This window comes from Uloborus diversus, chromosome 2 (genome assembly GCF_026930045.1).
Source record: "Uloborus diversus isolate 005 chromosome 2, Udiv.v.3.1, whole genome shotgun sequence".
NCBI classification, from domain to species: Eukaryota; Metazoa; Arthropoda; class Arachnida; order Araneae; family Uloboridae; genus Uloborus; species Uloborus diversus.
Genome location: NC_072732.1, coordinates 26,176,067 through 26,196,826, shown reverse-complemented (window position 1 = coordinate 26,196,826; position 20,760 = coordinate 26,176,067). Strand labels below are relative to the sequence as shown.

The 20,760-nt window shown below is 32.4% G+C and overlaps 2 protein-coding genes across 2 annotated transcripts in view; one reads left to right on the top strand and one right to left on the bottom strand.

Moving 5' to 3' along the window:
- LOC129216920 (prostaglandin reductase-3-like) overlaps positions 1 to 13,321 on the bottom strand; it is a 28,255-nt gene extending 14,934 nt beyond the window's left edge. Inside the window, exons 1-7 of the mRNA XM_054851137.1 lie at positions 13,082 to 13,321; positions 10,602 to 10,692; positions 9,941 to 10,048; positions 4,605 to 4,703; positions 4,238 to 4,306; positions 2,108 to 2,182; positions 184 to 255 (exon numbers count right to left, since the gene is read on the bottom strand). Of these exons, the coding sequence (XP_054707112.1) occupies positions 184 to 255; positions 2,108 to 2,182; positions 4,238 to 4,306; positions 4,605 to 4,703; positions 9,941 to 10,048; positions 10,602 to 10,692; positions 13,082 to 13,248 (681 nt within the window). The 5' untranslated portion in view covers positions 13,249 to 13,321. The remainder of the gene's footprint in view (positions 1 to 183; positions 256 to 2,107; positions 2,183 to 4,237; positions 4,307 to 4,604; positions 4,704 to 9,940; positions 10,049 to 10,601; positions 10,693 to 13,081) is intronic.
- Positions 13,322 to 13,435: 114 nt separating this feature from the next.
- The window catches only part of LOC129216918 (ER membrane protein complex subunit 10-like), a 32,734-nt gene continuing 25,409 nt past the window's right edge, over positions 13,436 to 20,760 (top strand). Inside the window, exons 1-4 of the mRNA XM_054851135.1 lie at positions 13,436 to 13,658; positions 13,783 to 13,830; positions 14,115 to 14,169; positions 17,843 to 17,958. Of these exons, the coding sequence (XP_054707110.1) occupies positions 13,590 to 13,658; positions 13,783 to 13,830; positions 14,115 to 14,169; positions 17,843 to 17,958 (288 nt within the window). The 5' untranslated portion in view covers positions 13,436 to 13,589. The remainder of the gene's footprint in view (positions 13,659 to 13,782; positions 13,831 to 14,114; positions 14,170 to 17,842; positions 17,959 to 20,760) is intronic.

The window sequence follows — 20,760 nt, the reverse complement described above, 5'->3', positions numbered from 1 at the left end:
TACAGAGCTCACATAACACAATAACCTACTGCAGAACAAATTCATATTTAATTTTGCAGTTAAGTTATTCAGAATAAGATTCAAAAGACTTATTATCAATGGAAATATTGGTATTTGCCATACTACTTAAATCCTTATTTTGTACATAGTTAAATCAAAAATTTACTTGAATAAATAAATTACTGGGTATTCTTTATGGAGTACTTCATCCAGAGATTCTTTCTTATAATTAATAGGTCGATCACATCCTATTGTCTAAAGAAAAATTTAAATAAAAACCTTATTACTAAGAACACAAATCATCCCAAAATACATAGCAATAAAACATATAAAAACTATTTAATGGAATGAATTAATCTTTTGAAAGTCATGATCAACAAAAGAGCAATTAAAGACAGGTTTTACCATAAAACCTGTCCTTAATGATACTATAGGGCAGTAGAAAAATATTGTGATTAACTGGCTGCTGCTGTCAACTTTGTAATTATTTACACATCAATATTTATGTACGCATACAATGTAGTACATATAGACTTTTTTCTTTTGCATTTATTGTTTCATTATTTTAAAGTCTGCATGTAAAAAAAGTATTTTATTAACTTTAAATTATTTAAATTCAGTGTCAGGATTTTAGTCAAAAATGTGGTTAAATAATATATCACATGAAAGTATCTTGCAGCTACTTCTCAAATTCTGATGGAGCAGTTATGTGAGCAGTTTTACAACATTTGCTATGAATTATATTTTCAACAAGAAAACAAGTTTTAAACAATGTAATATTTAATATGTGCAATTAAAATGTTTTCAAAAATGACTTCAGTTGCAAACTTTTATCACTTATCTTTTACAAAATAGAAGAACTAGTCAGGGCCGGATTTGAAAGTGTGGAGGCCCCTAATTAAGGTTCGAAAAGATCATCATATTTTTGAAAATATCCGATACTTTGACATATATCTGAATATTTTGATATATATATGTATATATCCGATATTTTCGACCCGTGAAAGTTAGGATATTTTGTAAAAAATTTATTGTGGGGACCCCTTTGTTGTGGAGGCCCCGGGGCAGTAGCCCCACCTGCCCTCCCCTAAATCCGGCCCTGGAACTAGTGCAAGTGGGTGGTTCTACAAATACAAGAATATTTAGGGTGTGAAAATTTCAAAAAATTCAATTTATACCATTAAAAAATTAACATCATTTGCACTATGTTTATTAATAAAAACAGTCATTTAAAATCATCAAGTATGATGTGGCAAGTACACTGCATTAACAAGTATAGTTTTGTCATTTACATTTCAAAAATATTCTTTTTTTTTATTGCAAAATTTCGATGCAATTTATGATAATGTATCGTCTTTCATATGTTTTGAATCACAAACTGCAATGCGACACTGCTTATTTCAAGGATAAGTAGCACCAGACCATTAACTGTGCATGATGTGCTTCATAGCATTTCTTTTATGGTTCTAGCTGTTTTTAAACATTTTACATCACATACAACGAGTTACATCCATAATATTGTAAACAGATCCTAGAAGTTGGTGATAATGCATTTTTTTATGTTTCTTCCATTTATGTGCACTTTTTAAAGTTTTCTTTTTTTTTTTTTTTCCTTTTTTAAAAGATACTTTTCATGGCATTTCTCAATATTTCAGCTTATTTTTTTAACTTAGCTGATATTAATTAGTGTTATTCATTCATTAAATTTTGCGATTCCAAACCAAGATTTCTAAGCAGTTGTGTCATTCGCCACCCCATTATTGGGAGATTATTCTCACTGTTCACTTTTAAAAGGGAAATAGATGGAAAGTCGCAGACCTTTTAAACAGAAAAATATAGTTTATGAAATTGAAGACAATTTTTCTGCGAGCAACTCTTATTTATTTCCAATGAGCCCCTGTGTAAACAGAGATAGAAGTATTTCAAATATAAAAATTACTTTTAGAATGCATCAAATTGAATCTCATAATAAATTTTACAAAATATGCCTCATATTACTGGACATTAACAATTTATTTTATATCATTATTATGTGGATGTATTTTATTTAATGATCTGTTAAAGTGTTTTTTAAACAAGAAAAATATGAATAAATAAATAAAGTTACCTTTAAAAAGTCCACTTTCTCTTCTGAGGAGCAAGTTCCTATAACATGGCAACCAGCATTTTTTGCCCACTGAACCTACAATATTTGGTAAGGGTACATCAATAATTTAAAATGGTTTGGTATATTAAAAGTACTATGCATGATAAACTAATTCTATGAAAAGTATCAATAATTGAATATTTTTTCATAAAATGTATGGCAAATAGCTAAGATTTAGATCTCCAGCTTTTTAAATATCTTTCATTTGCAGATGAGGACACACAACTTTTAGTAAATAACCTAAATTGTAGCATAAGACAAAAAATTAATAATTTTAAGACCCTCCCTCCCCTCTAAATGTAATGGGAAGATTTTTATTTTTATTTATTTATTTTTAAGAACATTTTTAATGTAACAAAAGAGTCAGAGCTGTTACAGCAAGAGCTCTAATTACTTTCCATGGCATTTTGTGTCTAGGTAACGGAGGTGAGAATTTATTGTGTGACTAGACTCCTTGTCCTACTAAAATAAAAAGTCCTACAAAAATAAAACACACTATTAAAAAATTAAATATACTTAAACAATTAGTGTTTGAGACACTTGTGAAAGAATAATGAATAAATAAGTATATACTTTTAATTAAACAAGTTATTAAGCAACATAAACAGTCACACAAGGTGTGTGACACGCTACAGAGGTGAAATTCACATGTTGTGAGCCAAAAATATACTAAAATAAAAATTATTATTAAAAAATTGTTGGCAGGTTCAAATAGATATATTTTTGATGAAATTAAAAATCATTGTTAAATGAATTGTTTCTTAACGTTTTTACTGTAAAAGGTATGTGACAGAAAAGTTACACTTTTTGAAGAGAATGGCACTTAAGTAATTAAGTACTCTAAAAGTAATTTTTGCAGTATAATGCTTCAAACATTTTTGGTAACAAATTCCTTTTTACTGTCTTCAAGTTGCAAACATGTCTGTTAATGAATATACTACCACCTTACTATTCAGTATAATGACTGGAGATCATGGACACCCATATAATGGGGAAAGTGGGGGCTCAAGTCCCGCCCTCCTTAGAAGTTAGAGCTTCCTTGCTTGTAGTACTTTTTTCTTAGCAAAAATGTAAAAACATTTCTTCTCCAGCCATTAATAAATAAGTTATTAAGAATGTCAAGTTTTAATAATTCTAATCTGTGTTGAAATCGGTTTCAATGGGGAAAATATCCTGTTAAACCATAGAAAAAATATCTGAGTCCCCCCCCCCCTTAAAATTTTGCATATGGGGGACTATGCTGGAAATATCAGATAACAACAGCAATCGAAGGTTACATAACACAGACACAATGCAAAATGTTTTATCAAAAAACATACACTTCATCTTCTTTTTTTTTAAACTTTAAAAATTCACAATATTTTTTTACAGATAATCAAATTTTTCAATCACTAAAATCTTAAACCGAGATGAAGGGAGCATCATTGCACTTATCAATGTTTAGCTTTTGTTATCTCATATCAGACAGCAGCTTAGTTATTAATATGCAATTAATTAGCAAATCTACTATAAATCAGATCAATAGACACATTGCTCTGTTGCAAGTAGCACTTAGTACAAAAAAGCTATTTGCACTTAGTGCTAAAAAGCATTTTTTTTTTCATTTTATTTATATTGCTCAGCTTACAAATTGTTAAAAAAAAAAAAATTAAAAGTTGCAAAATTTGAATGCAATATTTTACAAAACTTATCTTTGATTTTACAAGCACAAGCAGTATTTATGTATTGCTATAGGTTTTTTTTTAAAAATCATTTATTATTACTATTATTATTTTTACACCCTATACTTTTTAATTTTGATGAGATAAATGGGATGTATAAGCATGTGGAATTGCGTATTTTGATAAATTCACAAAAGCATGCTACACATAACTATGAGTAAATTTGTTAACGAAAAAATGAGAAAACTTTATAAAAATTTGAACAGACTCTTACTACTTAACAAAACTTAATGTCATTATGTTGGTAGTAAATGTATTTTTGAGGTCACCAGGGTCATCAATTTTGAAAATATAAGAAGTTTCCATTCTGACAAAAAAAAAAAAAAAAAAACACACTTGAAACTGGTTTATTTATTTAACGAGTAATTACCGCAATATGGCCAGTGCCACCTGCAGCAGCAGTGATCAAAACTTTCTCTCCAGGTACTATGCGACCACACTAAAAAACGACAAAAATTAAATTAATAAAACTTGAATAATAATTACATGGAAATTTTATTCAATTATTTTCTAACCACTAACATTCTAACTTTTTGAGCATGGATTTCTAGACACATATGAACACAAAAGAAAAGATAAGACTTTTTTGCAAATACATATTTTATGATGTCATAGCCTTTTGAGCAAAAGTGGTGAAAAAAAGTGACATCATTTATAGACAGCCCCTAAATAGACTCTCTACATTCGACTTTTTGGTTTTCAATACTTTAATAATAATTAATTCTGTGATTACTTACTTTGTCAAGGCTTAAACTTGCTGAGCTTCCACTTACTAACAAAGGAAGAAGATTTGGATTTGGAGCATTAATGGGAATTACTTCTTCAGCTGGAAGGTACTGAAAAATATTTTTAATGTAACCAATAAGCAATAAACTTCAATTCAACACGAATTATTATTGCAAAAACTGATATCAACCTTCACTCCAAATGTCTTTATGGAATTTCAAAGTGTTGATTGAAAACTCTTTCCAACCCGCAGGCACCAAAAGTCTTTTTCAGGATTCCTGAGATACGTTGAAAACACAAAAATCTAAAATGGACTCAACTAATACCTTGAGGGAAAAACAACAGGGCTTGGAAATGAAGGTTTACATATTTGTGAAAACCAAGGACAACCAACTCCTCCCTTTGATGAAAACTAAATAGTTTCACTGCTCCACACTCCAAGATTAGAATGAATGAGGGCCCACCATTGGTTGAGTGGTTTTAGGTTAGTTCGGGTTGGAAGAATCAATATTTAGATTCCAAAGTAAGATGGGGTTAAAAGGGACTGCTTGTACTTAATATGAATCTGTGACCAAAAAAATAAAAAACTGAAAATGTTTCTGACACTTAATTCTTATGTAAAATGAACACCTAAATCTTAATATGATCTTAATTTTTCCCATCACCTATCACTTTTTGAGGATAGCTCCTACAAGCAGTTTTTTCTTTTTAGTTTTTGAGTTTCACAGTTGTTATTTTGATTTCAAGGGGAAGAGAGCATTATATTAAACATGAACATTCTTCTGAGGCAAAAGAGGTGGAAAGTTCAAAAACACAAACATTTGTTGCAGGAAAGAACATGTGTGTGTGTGGGGGAGGGGGGATACTCCCCTTAAGATACTTAAATAATCATCAAAAATGATTTCTTACTGAGGGGGGGGGGCACAAGTTTTCAGTGTAAAACCAGAGTATAGGCCTCACTCCTATGAGCTCAATAAACAGAAAAAAAAGATAAGTTGTTAATTTTTTTTTTTTTTTTAAATCTCGGAAGCGGTGCACGTTGCATACGAGTTGCATCTTCAGTAAAGAAACTTCCCATATTAATTATATTTATTCAAGTTATATTCAGATACTATTAAGGTTCAAAATTAAATTAAGTATGTTTATAATATAGCCCCATTGTTTTTCACTTCTTAATATTACTACAAAGTGATAAACAATTCGGAACTCCAGCGCTCGAATACGCTACCTTGCGGTGATTTATAAAACTGCGAATGCAACTAAAACATTGCCACGTTGCGCTCCACGTGTATCTGTTGACGTAAAAGCGGTCAGTTTGTTCTGAGTAACGCATTCAACATGTCTAAGAACGCCTTCAACAACAGAAATTAATTCGTCCCTTAGTAGTATTCTCGAGCTTCTCAAAATAATGTTAGTTTTCCTTATTTCTTTCAAAAAAGTATTAAATGGTGGAAGCGTAAACAAGAAAACTCTGGATTAACAAAATTGGATAACGTTATACCAGGTAAAATTTTTTATTGTTTTGTATGAATTTGTAAGAATATGAGTTTTTTTTAATCTTAAATTAATTTAACTAATCATATTTTACAGCAGCATTTAGTTGGAATGGACAGTATGCAAAATATTTTCTTGAATTTATTATCGTAGAACAAAATGAAAAATGTTTAACCGAGAAAGAATTTACTTTATTCCTTTTATTCTCAGCTGAAAGGTTTCGCCAAATTTGTTTAGGGTTATAGTTTTGGAATTGTGCGAGCAAAGTAGCCTTGGCGAGATTTCGCGTTTTTAGTTAAACCATTTTTAATTTTTATCATGAGTGGAATAAAATGATAGTAAGATACAGAATTCGATAAGTAAAAATAAATAATGGTCAATCAACTGAAAAGAAAACTACCACCATATATAAACTGTGAGTACACATTTTATTTATCTTGTTCTGAGTGAATTTGAATAAATATCAGTTTTTCAATTCGATGAGAAAAAAAAAAACTTAACAACATTGACTGGACACTTTTCCTTAACCAAATTCCAAATAAATGATTTAAATAACCTTTGTTACTACAGTATCCTACTGAAATAGACAGTATGCAAATAAATTTTCTTGAAAATATTTATCGCAGAACAGATTGAAAAATCCAGAAAGAACGTTAAGAATTTGAACAATAAAAAATAAAAGTTCGCCAAAAATCTGTTTATAGGGTCATGGTTTTAAAATTGTGTGAAAGAATAATGTATCTTGACAAGATTTCGCATATCAGGTAAATCATTTCCATGACGAATGAATTAAATGCATGATTTCTTTGGATATCCAATCATATAGTCATAGAAATAAATTATCTAGTGTTAAACGTTACTCTTGACAGTCTGTCACGTATGTGCACTATGTGACAAAAATGTCAACAAATGCCGGAAATGTCACGAAACTGAACTTAATATGTACTAATGTATAGAAAAAACGGTACAAAATGAAAATGCCGTTCGAAGCGAACCAAAAACTTATGAATTCCGAATTCAACATCGTGAAAATGGCTGCTTCAGAACAACTTACTGTGTGTTCTGCATTAATTGTTTATTTCGTAATACTTTTTGGTTTCTAATCTCTTTCTATATGGGTCAGAATAACCAAAAGACTTTGAAAAATCTTTTCAAATGAATAAAGCGAAAAAATCATACATACGAACAAAAATCACAACACTTTTAGCATTTTCTTCGTTACCACATGCGTTTGTTTAAGTTTTTAATTCCGCCATTAGACAGTGACTGCAGTGCCCCCTATAGTTCGTTGGAGTTGCGAATAGCTGCTTACAAAAGCAGAAGTGTTTCTGTCGGATGTCCTTTCATACATCTTAACTCTTTTGTACAGAAAGAGGGGTTTCTTGTAACCCTGAAATACCTGCAATATTTCCCTGTAAATATGTACTATTTTCAATTGTCTGCACATCTTAATTTTCTGCTTAACTTAAACTTGTTTCAGTTGCATGACATTGGATGAAATTCCAGAATGAGGAAAAAGTTGAAAAGTCCCAAATTGATAAATTACAATTTATTTATTGAGCAGTTGGGAAGCCTAAAAATACACACAAACGAGCTGATGTGTGCATCACATGACTTCCTTTTACTCCAATTTAATGTCATTTTCTCATTATTGGCAGATTTAATGTGATTCAATAGTTTACTCTCTAAATACAGTCGAACCTCCATGTATCGAACTTCCACATATCGAATTTTTCTATATATCGAAATCCCAGCAAATTTCTATGTTCATTACATAGAAAAGTTGTTTCTATATTTCGAAAAAATCTCTATATATCGAAATTTATTTCGAGACATTCGTAGATTTTTTTCCACTTCAGACATGAAAAATGAAAATTAGGGGAAAACATTATGTTCACTAAAGGTTGCTACGGAACCCATAAGGAATCTGGGGTTGAGGGCTGTGTAGATAGGTCGTTGTTCCGTTCTGGAGTTCTTAATTTCCCTCAAGTTTATTTCAAATCTAAGTTGTAACCAGTAACACTGTAAAATCAGTTTCAAGTTATCCCTTTTGTCAGTTGATTATCATTCCTAGTCTTTTTACTTTCAGTAAAAATCATTCAAGTTAAGTTGATTGATTTTTTTACTTTTCTCTCGATTACACTGTCAAAACGAACCCCTCCCACCCCCCTCTAATGTTGCGAATCAAGTTAATTGTCGAAGAATGTAGATGTATGACAGCGCAAAAATGTAATTTCTGTTATTTTTTTATTTTTCAACTTTTATTTAATCCGATGCTCGTATAAATTAGAAATTTGGTTTTATACACGAAAATTAGCTTTAATTTTAGTGTTTTAGGAGATTTGTACGATAAAATGAGATTGTTTCTATATATCGAAATTTCTATATATCGAATTTTTTTCCGGAAATTCGCTACTTTGATATATGGAGGTCCGACTGTATCACCAACAGTGGTCAAATTGAAAGAAGATTTAAAAATTAAAGAAATCACCAAATTTGTCGCCTAGTTGGTGACAAAACTAGGCGACCAAAAGACTGGCGATATATTGCCAAGTGTCTAACAAATTCTAACACCACTTGAGTTTGCATCAAAATTAATGATGATTTTCCTCCAAAAAGGGGCGAAAGACCCCCTTAGAAACATCCGAATGCAACCAAAAGGAAAGGTGTACAAATAGGCCCCACTAGGAGTCTACGTACCAAATTTCAACTTTCTAGGTCATACTAGTTTTGAGTTATGCGAGATACATACACACATACATATAGTACATACGGACGTCACGAGAAAATTTGTTGTAATTAACTAGGGGGTCGTCAAAATGGATATTTCGGGTGTCTGTAGGTTCCTAGGCCACGTGTGGTCGAGTCGAAAAAAAAACTCAACATTCATTCGGGGGTGAGAAAAATGGAAATTGAGGCTTATTTTTGAGTGAATTTTTTTTTCGCGAATACCATACTTCCTTTTACAAAAAAGGAATTGGAGAACAATGCAGACAGTGCAAAAATCTTTATGGTAAAGCAAGCTGCTAAAAAGTGGGTCAACTGTCTAAAAGTTGTTCCTCTCAGGAACAATTTTCAAAGCTTTTAAAACTAACAGTGTCTAAGTCTTATTTCAATATACCCAGTCACAACACAAAAGTTGAAAGGGAATTTTCAATGCTGGGTGCCCAATGGATTAATGAAGGGAAAATATTGAAAATTCTTTCCGGCGAGGCGATTCTATCGTTGCTGGGTAATATGAAACACCACTGTTGTGTGGGTTTTTATAATAATAATATAATAAGCTCTCTGCAATATCAAAATATGAGAAATAATTTAATAAACTACTTAAATAATTTTTAATTTTACTAAAATTATACTTAGGTTATTATGAAAGACTTTTTGGATAAAATGAAAAGTTTACATCAAATAATTTTATCTTTCTACCTATACAGATAGTGTTTTATGTTACAAACATCACTGCCCAAAATAATAAATGGCCCTTAAATGCCCAGTATTACGGATGCAACATCTAGTAATTTGTAATAAAGCCTCTTCTTCTGGAAAAATTATTTCAAAACTCCTCAAACCTCCAGCAGCAATCCACATGGGTACCCAAAGCTGAAAAACTAACATTATGGCAACCCTATTTGTAATATCAGTTAATATCCAGCTACTGCTGAAAAAATTGCTAAGATGATGGGAATGCTTATGCATAAAATAAGCATTTTAAAACATTAAGATTTGTATATCATTGTTATAAAAGGAAATGTATGGTGTTTAATACATTGTTTAATTCACCGCACTACCAAAAAATCACATTAACACATTGAGATTTTGTACAAAAAGGAAAACTAACAAGAATTATATTTACCATAAATTCTGAAAATGCACCCAGCTTCATATACATTATGGCTTGTCCATATTTTAAATCCGTCTCATTTAAAACGTTTTCACCTATATCAACTACTTCACCAATTGCCTAAAAATAAATCAGGTAAATGAAAAGAACATTAATAAAAAGAAAATAACAGAATTATCAGGGTCTCATTACAATAACAGGACCCAGGGCAACCATTTTATCGAGGGCCCCTTAGACAATATTTTAAAAATCATAAAAAATGAGAGTGCTACAAAATAAATTATGAAAATGCTATGAAAATATCTAGGGAGATAAGAGGTTATATACCGTGAAAGAGTAAAATAACACAGTATGACTAGGAAACAAATTTTTGCTTTTTCTAATCCCGATGCGCACTATTTTTCTATAAGTTTGACTAAGAAAAGTAATTTTGGTCAGATGAAAGCATCATAAGATTTTTCAGTTTTCTTAATACTTTATCAATTGTCGGGGAAACCAAGTTATCAATAAAATATCACAAACTATAGGTGGTCTCTTCTGACAAGAGGTGCTGGGTACTTGCCCATACAATAATCAGGCCCTGAGAATGAACTTAAGGGACAAGAATCTATTAAGCAAGTTTGAACTGGAAACATGAAACATTTGAACATAAAATTAGATCATATATCTTTACCTCAAAACCAATATTTGTTGGAACAGAAGGTTTTTCTTTAAAATAACGTCCAGCAGCTACATTCACATCAGATGCATTTATTCCCACATATCTAAAGAAAATAAATAATAAAACTAAAAAATTTATCAATGCAGTTTTTTTTTTTTTTTTGAAATATTCAAATATTAAAATTCAATATTACTTGACACCAACAAATTACTACTAGGAAATGAAAATTACAAAAAAAGAAAAAACATCAAACAAAGATATATGATGGTACAAAAACAAATAAATGCAACAATGAGAGATAGTAAGAAAAAAAACAGGACGAAAACAAGGCTGCTTCTTTGAAATCAAGTAAAAATCAAATTAGTTAAATATCACATTGTATGTTAGGTCAAATATCACATAACATGGTTTGTACATAAAGTTTAACAATCATGAACTCTACGATTCTTTTAAATCATTGCAAATAACTATTTTCTGAGAAAATATTAAAAAAAAATAATAACAATAAATAATAAGTGCAAAATATATATTTATCTGAATAAATCATTACGAAATCTTCCTTATTGAAATGACAATACAGAGCCAGACCCAGGGCCAGCTGCGGCCCTTCCTTGGGGGATAACTTCTGGGGGACAACAAGTCCACACTCCATTTCAATATGTATGGTTGTGTTTTTTGAGCAATCACGATTGCTTATTGTTCTCACTTGACTGTTTTTGACGTTCCTTTGATTTTTCCCACCGCCACCCGTCGACCTGCTCCTCACGATGCTGCTCCTATAGCGAAAGCCGTCTCCAGGTTGCATCCATGTCCTACACACACGCGCATACATACATAACTACACACACAAACACATACATACACATACACCTACACAAACACATATACACAGGCATACATACAGACACCCACACATACACACAACTACCTACACATTCATGCCTGCAGACAGACACAAACACATATTCCTACACACACATACATACCCCCCCCCCCACAGACACAAACACATACCCCACACACACATACATACCCCTCCACAGACACAAACATACATGCCTACACCCACATACATACCCCCCCCCCACAGACACAAACACACATGCCTACACACACATACACATAACCCGTACACACAAACACACACGCCTACATACACACACTCGTGATTGCGAAAAACATAATTTGAATTCAAGATGTCAAAATTCAAATTAATATTTTTTTTTTGAAACTTGATATAAAAACTTGAAAAAGGATGGGCAAGAGTGGCAGTATTAAGATTTTCTGCCAAATGTGAAAAATTGAAGATTCAGCATTGTAAAGGTAACATGCAATCTATCTAGAATTACTCAAGAGCTGATTGAAAGCTATTTCTCCCGATTTAACCAATTACAGTATCAGTCAACAACTAAAACTAAGAGCCTCTTGTCTGTACATCAATGAGTAGGTACTCTGTAACTTTAAATTAAATGTAAAGTTCCTAAAAATCAAAAAGTAGCAAATGCTTGTTTTAAAGGCACCAATCCTACGGCCAAAAGGTTATTGGTTGATTACTGGTCAATCAAAATCCTTCCAACTTCTATATGCATGAGGGGCAAAAATTTAAAAAAAAATAGTCACTGGTTCAAAGGATCAGGAACTACAATTTTTTACTGGTCCGTAGACACCTTTAGTGGTCTACTTTTGCATCTTGGTTTTAAATAATGAAAAATTAAGGAAAAAAGACGCAACAATAAAACTTGACTACTGGTCCCGTCACTAAAATTTATATTCTGCTGGTCTGATGGATGCTTTTATAGTCCCTCACCAGCGGAACACAGCTAATTTTGAGCCCTGCATGACTATGGTGGCTGATGCACAATAAATCTGCTATAGTTATAAGTCCTCCAACAGGTTCCCATTACAAATCAAACCTTGGGTCATGTTGGTTCAGTTGTCTGTTCCCGGTCAAATTTAAACTATTCAAATGTTGACAGATGGTGCTTTTACCTATTACATACTATCAGCACTAAGTCAAAATTCCACACCTGCGGTGCCTGTTAAAAGGGTAGCCGCACTTGCGAAGCTCACGTCTTGTTTCGCAATAATTATTCAGGCTTTGTTTCCTGGGTGCATACTAAATCACAATAAAGATGGATGATTAACAAATGATGAGTTGTTGAGTTCTATAGTATGAGAAAAGTTGCAGCCTTGTTTATGTTGTATGAGAAAAGTTGCTGCAAGGAAAAGGTGGGTAGGAGGACGGTCTATGTCACCAGCCATGCAATGGGTAACTATCACCATTAAACTCAAAAATATGAAAAATATATACAATTGTATAGAATTCTTTTGTCTTATTATTCTGTTCCTTTTTATAAACCACAAGATTTTCCACTAAATTTGGTGCTTTATATTTTTTACTATTGCTCAAAGAAATGCAAAATAAAGTAATAGATTACAATAAATAAAGATTCAAACTTGAATTGGAATATTTAATTAGTAAAGTAACTGACTTATTTTTTATTAGCACTTCATTAGCGGCAGGACGAACAAGCTCTTCGTGAACTATATCAACTGCATCTTTAAATGCAGGAGTTAATTTCTTGACCACTAATCTTCTGAATGTTTTCGGCACAGATGAACTAAAACCGCGAGCGCTAGCCATAATGTTTCGTATCATGGGTCTTGCAATAATATTTTTAAGATAAATAAGTTAAAACCTTTAGTTCAAAGATAACAAATACAAAAGCACGTGTTCCAGCGATGTAAACAATCAAGCTGAAAGCAGAAGCTGAGAGGTCTTGGAAATATTTCCTTCCCTTTAGCCATGTCGAAGAAGAGGGGCCAAATGCTTATACCTCTCTTCTTTTGTGAGTGATCTACTGCGTCTAATGTAGTGTAGTTTCGGTAGTCATGTACACATGAATTTTGTGTGATTTTCTGGAAAATTATTTATAAAATTAATTAAAAATACACTCAGCCATTATTTGTTTAGCTGTTGTGAATTTGAAATCCTAAAAAATGCTTGTTAACCGCATTCAAAAATTTGTTTTGTTTGTTGTGGCATATTCTGTACAAATTGCAACTTCTGTAAGTACTTTTCGTGTAAGAACCTGTATTCTGGAATTTAAAATTGATTGCTATCCTCATACTTTGTTTCTTTTAGTTTACTGTAATAATTTACTGTTATTATCATCTATAATTTATATTTCAGGCTTCAAATTTTCCCTCGAAACCAGATTTACAAACGAAACTTTTAGAGGCAAGTTTTAATTATACAGTTAAATGCTTAGTAATGAACATATATTTCAACCTGAAATTTAATGCTGATTGAAAAAAAAAAAAAAAACAAATTGATGTATCAAAAAGTCTTTTGGTAAAATTAAAAAGTCTTATATACTACAAAAGTGTAACAAATATTCCTATTGAAAGAATCTCTGTTTTACTTCTAGATTAATTGCATAAATTAAATGCATTTTTGGAACGTAAAAATAACGTAGTCAAATCAAGATATGTGTTTTAAGTCACTCATTGATTATTTTTTAGCTTGATGAACTGGATGGTCTAGTAACTCTGTTTGTACATCATAGCTTAGAGCCTAGTAAGTATAGTGTATTTTCTTTATTCTTCTCAACATAAATCCCACAAATAATTTTAACTAAATGTTGAGATGCTCATTTAGTTACAGATTGTTTTTATTATTTTTTCTTTGATGTTCTTTCATTTAATTTAGTTTTTCATGCCAAAAATATTTTTTAGTGGTGAACTACCTAGTTCATTACATTTTCAGGGCTGTATGCTTGATTTTTCATGTAGGTTTCCTTAGAGACAGCTCCATATTCTTTAGCCTTTAAATATCTCTATTTTTATCAATTTTTTTGGTCATTAAAAATCTCTTTAAACTACTAATTGATTTAGATATAGTACAGTCGAACTCGATGATAACAAGAGCAAAAGGACCACAATATTTGCTGGTTATAACCAAATGATCCTAAAAAACGAGTTTGGGAAAAAAATCTTAAAAATTCATACATGCTTGCTTTCTTCTTCTTTTTTTTTTGTATTTCTGTACAGTACCAAAGAAGTTGGTTTTTAATTTGAACTGTCTTATTGTCTCTTTTTCCTTTTTTTTGTTTTCAATGAACGTGGGGTCCGAAAAGCATCGTCATTTGCTTCAAATAGAGTCAAACCTCGTTAACCCTTTAAACGCCACTCTATATTCCAAGCGTAAAATATTGAATTGCTTCTTAAAAATAGGACTCTTAGGTATCCCTTTAAGCAGGTTTTGCTCATTAAAAGCTAGTTCTGTTCCCGTAGACTTAACACTGTATCAACCAATTTGTTTCGATTTCCTCTCTAAATCTGAGTTCTCTTTAAAACAGGGCTCGCTATAAGCGATTTCGTCTGTATATGCATTTTCTCACATTGAGTATTTTGATAAAAGTAATGATTTTATGTATTCTAGACTATAGCAGTTTTATTACATTATTAGTTTGTTATTTATCATCAAAGAAGTTTTTATTGCCCACAAAAGATTTTCAATGATCTGACAATGTAAAATGAGTTCTCACACAGAATCTTTCTTTCCAACTTCCTCTTTGATCTACATGATTCAATCATTAAAGGTGCTTATTTAAATTAAATTATAATTAGTAATGGGTTCTAATTGGGATCATGTTTCAGATATTTATGAACAGGAACTAAATATTTTATTTAATTTTGATCCCCTCTTTAAAAGTGTAAGAAATTCATAATTTGTTTCATTTTTGAAACCTTTTTAAATATTTGGATAAATATTTATTCATCCAAATGTTATGAAGTTGTTATGTGTAATGGTATGAAGTTGTAAACTTGTTTTAGGAATAAAATGTAGTTAGGAGTTTTAGATCAAAGAAATTTACCCCGGAAAATGTTTTTGTAATTGCAAAAAGCTCTTAGTAATGGCATAGCGAAAAAATTTTCAAAAGAGAGAGAGATTTTCTCTTATAAAAATCATTCACATTACGTTTTCCTGAAAATAAGTTCTGGTCTCATATTAATTTTTGTTGCAAAGGATACGCTAGGGCTTACTTTCAATGAATGTTGCACTTTTTGTATGCACAATAGTTGATATTTGTTGGCGCTGAAAAAAACATTCATTCTTGCTCAAAAGAAATACATAAGTTTAAATTTCAGAAATATATTTATTCAAGTTCAATAAACTGATTCTTGTTCAATACACGTAAGTCATTCAAGAACAAAACTTTGTTTATCCAAAAATGTAAAATCCACATCTTTCCAAGCTTAAACATATTTATTACATTTCATTTTCCTTCTTTTATTAAACTTTTTAAAAAACTTTATTAATTTATTTATTTTAGTAACAAAACATTCTCCATTTTTCTCTCAACATGAGGAAGTTCATACACGTTTGCTTTCGTTTTTTTTCTTTTTCTGAAATTAAAGATAAATGTACAATGGTCAACTAATATGGGAGTATATAATTGTGTTTGTAAATACTGTATGCATATTGTATAGTTTTTTTTAAACATAACTTTTGTCTTTTATTTTACATTTGTACCAACTTCAGAAAAAAACTGCAAAAACCAAAAACATGGAAAAAAAAAACAAACATTTTTTTGAGTCAGAATTAAGATTTTCATTCCCAATTATCTGAATAGAATATATTCAGGGGTGTTTGTGATCGAAAAATTTTGGGTTGTCATTTTCCGAAAATTTTGGCTGACAACACATTCTAAAACTAAAAGAAAATCAAACTTTTGAAATGGTTTTTTCAATGATTTCAGTAACTTTTGTTTGCATATTTGAAGAGTTATTAGGGAGGGAGGGGGAGTTGAGCTTCCTTATAGTTTCTGAAAATTTCACACTGTTTTCTGAAAATTTTACTTCGAGCTCACTACCACTCCTGAATATATTGTCTTAATTAAGTTTTCAACCTTCTAACTATTCTGAGCTACAGTCTACTCCCGCTACAACACAATTCAACTTACGCAAAATGGCTATAACGCGAGTTTTCTCAAGTAACGAATTTTACACCTAAAGCGAATTCCTCGTTCACAATATAAAAATATTTGAAAAGGAATTGTGATGGTAAGTGTCCTCTTCGTTATTGACTACTAAATGTTGGTTTCGTGAATGGACTTTCATCCTTTTAGCATCACTGGCTGCTCAAGTTCCCACACCGCACCAGTCTAAATATTGCTTAGTTAGTGTGTATAAATAACAACTCCGCATTTTTCATAAGTTTTATTTAGTTATTGTATCTACTGTACAACTGTTATAGTGCAGTGCTTTATTATTATTACTACATACTGTACGTACCGTACCGTTTTATTTGATGTCTTTCTCTCCCACTGATTTTGAGCATTGTAACAGTATTTTATGTTGAATGATACAGCTTTTTACAAAATGCAATAAAAGTTCAACTCTTTATGCAAAGAATGGTAATCTATCTTTACTAATAATAAAGCTGAAAGTCTCTCTGTCTGGAGGATGTCTGTGACGCGCATAGCGCCTAAACCGTTCGGCCGATTTTCATGAAATTTGGCACAAAGTTAGTATGTAGCATGGGGGTGTGCACCTCAAAGCGATTTTTCGAAAATTCGATGTGGTTCTTTTTCTATTCTAATTTTAAGAACAAAAATATCATAAGATGGACGAGTAAATTACGAAATTATCATAACGTGGAACCGTAACATGGGCACTAGCCAATTGGCAACATACGAAACTATCATAACGTGGAACCGTAAGATGGGTACAAACCAACTGGCGAGAAAATTCACCATACATTATTTGTAAATATACAGGCGAACCAAAAGACCTTTTGATTTTTCTATTACGGGCAAAGCCATGCGAGTATCACTAGTAGTTAATAAAAGGTCTAAAGCAGTTTGAAAGGGGTTTAAAAATGTCAAATTATTGGGTATATTAACAAAAAATTCGTATTACATACTCTTTTCCATAACGCGAAATTTTGACTTACGTGAAGGTCTTAGAACGCATCCCTCACGTAAGTCGAGACTTGACTGAACATCAGAATGATTTAAATCCTTTCCATGCTTGTTCTCTGAGGTACATCCAATGTGTTTATACCCAAGTTTTGATCTGACATGCCTCAGACTTGTCGTACTCTGAAGAAGCCGTGAGATATGTCAGGTGAACATCAGCTAAAATCTTTTTAGATGGACTGCGACTTACAAGCTCGAATTTAGTTACATTATTGTTAACATGACTGTGAACTCTGTTCTTTTATTAAACTTTGTTTTTGTATTCAGGTAATTCACCTCCAGTTTATGTGCAAAGAGGCGTCATTACTGTTCATACTTCTCGAAATGAAGCTATTTATAGCGAGGGGAAGCTGTTTTCTACTGCTGAAGTAGAGAAGCTAAAAGTTAGTTTTATTTTTTTCTTCTTCCAACTGTTTTTAAGTACATATTACAGATTAAATATGATTAAAAGTCATGGGCTATTAAATTAACTGACTACCAGTAACTGAAGCAGTTTTAAATAAAACTATTTGAATCCTGCTTTCTTTGACATATTAAGAAAAGAGTTTTCTCAGTGGTGAGTGTCTCATTCTTAAGAACTCACTTTAAACATTTATTTTTCTTATCCTTAGTATTAGCTAATCAACAGTGCATTTTATATCTTTCTTGATTTTTTTTTTTTGAATTTTCACTATAAACCATGTTCATTGCATAGGGATTATACTTATCTATGTATATAAAAATGAATGTTTGTCTGTATGTCATCCATGAACTCAAAAACTACCCGGCAGATTTGGCTGAAACTTTCACCGTTTGTTATTTTTGGTACTGGGAATGTTTATAGACCAGTTCGAAAAAATCCGATCGATAGTTCCTTTTTTTATTCCAATTTAAGTCACAATCCATTGGATAAATACGAATCAAATTATCGGCTGCAGAAATTAATTCGCGTGAAAGATCTCATTGATAAGAAGTTAGCTGTTGCCATTTTTCTTGAGTTTGAACAAATAAATTCTTTCTTTATTGTTTTATGGCTTTTCATGCAACGGGGGGATTTAAAACTTTTTTATTTGATATTTTTAGTGATTGATTGATCTTGCAAACTGCGTGAGTACAAAATTTGAGTATAGTCACGGCTTCACTTGATACCTGGACCGATTATTATGAAAATTGCTATATATATGTATTTTTCCACGGAGAAGGTGCATAATATGCTCATTGAAGCCACTCGCCACCAGGTGGCACTGCAGTAAGCAACTTCTGCCCCGTTCAAACGATTGTCATGAAAATCAGTATAATGATGTATTTTTTTGTTGGCGTAGCAACGCGTGTCGGGTACAGCTAGTGTTTCATAAAGTATTTGATTCATTTTCAGAAGTGTTTAATTGAGACTTTCAGTTTGGAAGGTTGGTGGGTACACATTTACACTGATGGATCGGCTGAACCATTGGAAGGGCGAGCTCTGGCATCTTTTCCAGGTTTTTTTTTTTTTTCAAATCTAGCAACCACTGAATGCAAATTAAGACCATTTCAGTGCAGAAATTATCTGGCTATTTATCTGGCTATTCAAAGGATTAAAGAGATGCATGATGAAAATTGTGCTCTTCATCGACTATCTGACTGCAAATCATACTATTTCATCCTACAATCTGTTCTCTACCGCCATTGAATGCCAGTGTAAGAACATTAGGAGATCGTTTTATGATGGATTAATAGCCATTGGAGCTTATGGGGTAATGAAAATGCAAATACTTTTGCAAAAGTGGCTCTTCTTTTGACCCCTCCTGTGTCCCTTGCTAATCTACGAAACATGAAACTTTTGCTCAAGCAAAAAATTTGGGAGCACTGCATTAGCTCCAGTAGGGAAAAAAGTCTAGACAAATCTTGGGACAGCCTTTTGTCATGTCATATTCCCAGCAGGGCCGGATTTAGGGGAGGGCAGGCAGGGCAACTGCCGCGGGGTCTCCACAACAAAGGGGCCCCCACAATGAAATTTTACAAAATATCCTAACTTTCACGGGTCGAAAATATCGGATATATACATATATGTCAAATATTCGGATATATATCAAAGTATATTCAGTAAGTTACTGCCCTATAGCCAGGGCTAAGGCAAAAATACATGAAATACACCGCCAGCTCAGTCAATTCCAGCCGAGGACTACAGTTTCGTGCTTATTAGCACTCATCAGCCCGGCATAGGACTAACTGAGCTGGAGGTGGAAAACCTCTTAAGGAAGCCAAGAGTGCCAAACAAACTGATAGCTAACATAGAATTAGCACTGACCAGACGAGTGACCGAAACAATGGTTCGGTTCAACTCGAATATTGCAGGCAAGCTAGGTATATTCAGTAAGTTACCGCCCTATAGCCAGGGCTGAGGCAGAAATACATGAAATACAGAGCCAGCTCAGTCAATTCCAGCCGAGGACTGCAGTTTCATGCTTATTAGCCTATGCCGGGCTGATGAGTGCTACTAAGCACGAAACTGCAGCCCTCGGCTGGAATTGACTGAGCTGGCGGTGTAATTCATGTATATATCAAAGTATTGGATATTTTCGAAAATATGATGATCTTTTCGAACCCTGATTAGGGGCCTCCACTCCTTCGTTGCCCTGGGGCCTCCACACTTCCAAATCCGGCCCTGATTCCCAGGGACCTACCTAGAGCTATAAGTGTCTCTTCCTTCAGCCTGCTGAGAGGACACGACCTCCTTAAGGCTGTTCTATCCGGATTAGGCTGGTGGACTCTCCTAACTGCATTTTGTGTGGCAAAGGATTCGACTTAATGGCGGGCACCTCTTCGACTGCTCTGCACCCTAGAAAGCCAGTGATTCTTCTTGTTTCAAGACGCTCTCCCCTCCTGCAGATTCTTCTTTGTACTGGACTGCAAGACTTTGTATGCTCAAAAGAGCAAATACTTAATCTTTTATCTCTTTAACTATTTGAACTACGTAATTGAACTAGTTAGTATGTTGTGGCCATCACGAAACTTTCTTCTATATTTTTCTTTTTTTTTTCTGATCCTTCCTCATGCTTGACGAGGAAGCAATATTCCCAACAAAAACAAAATTACACATGCAAAAGCTTGACGACCATCCCAATGTCTGAATTATTGCAAAAGCAAAGAGCAAAAATTGAAAGTTATTTTAAAAGCCTTGTTTGAATTAATTACAAATATTTTATTTGTTAACAAACATAAGATGG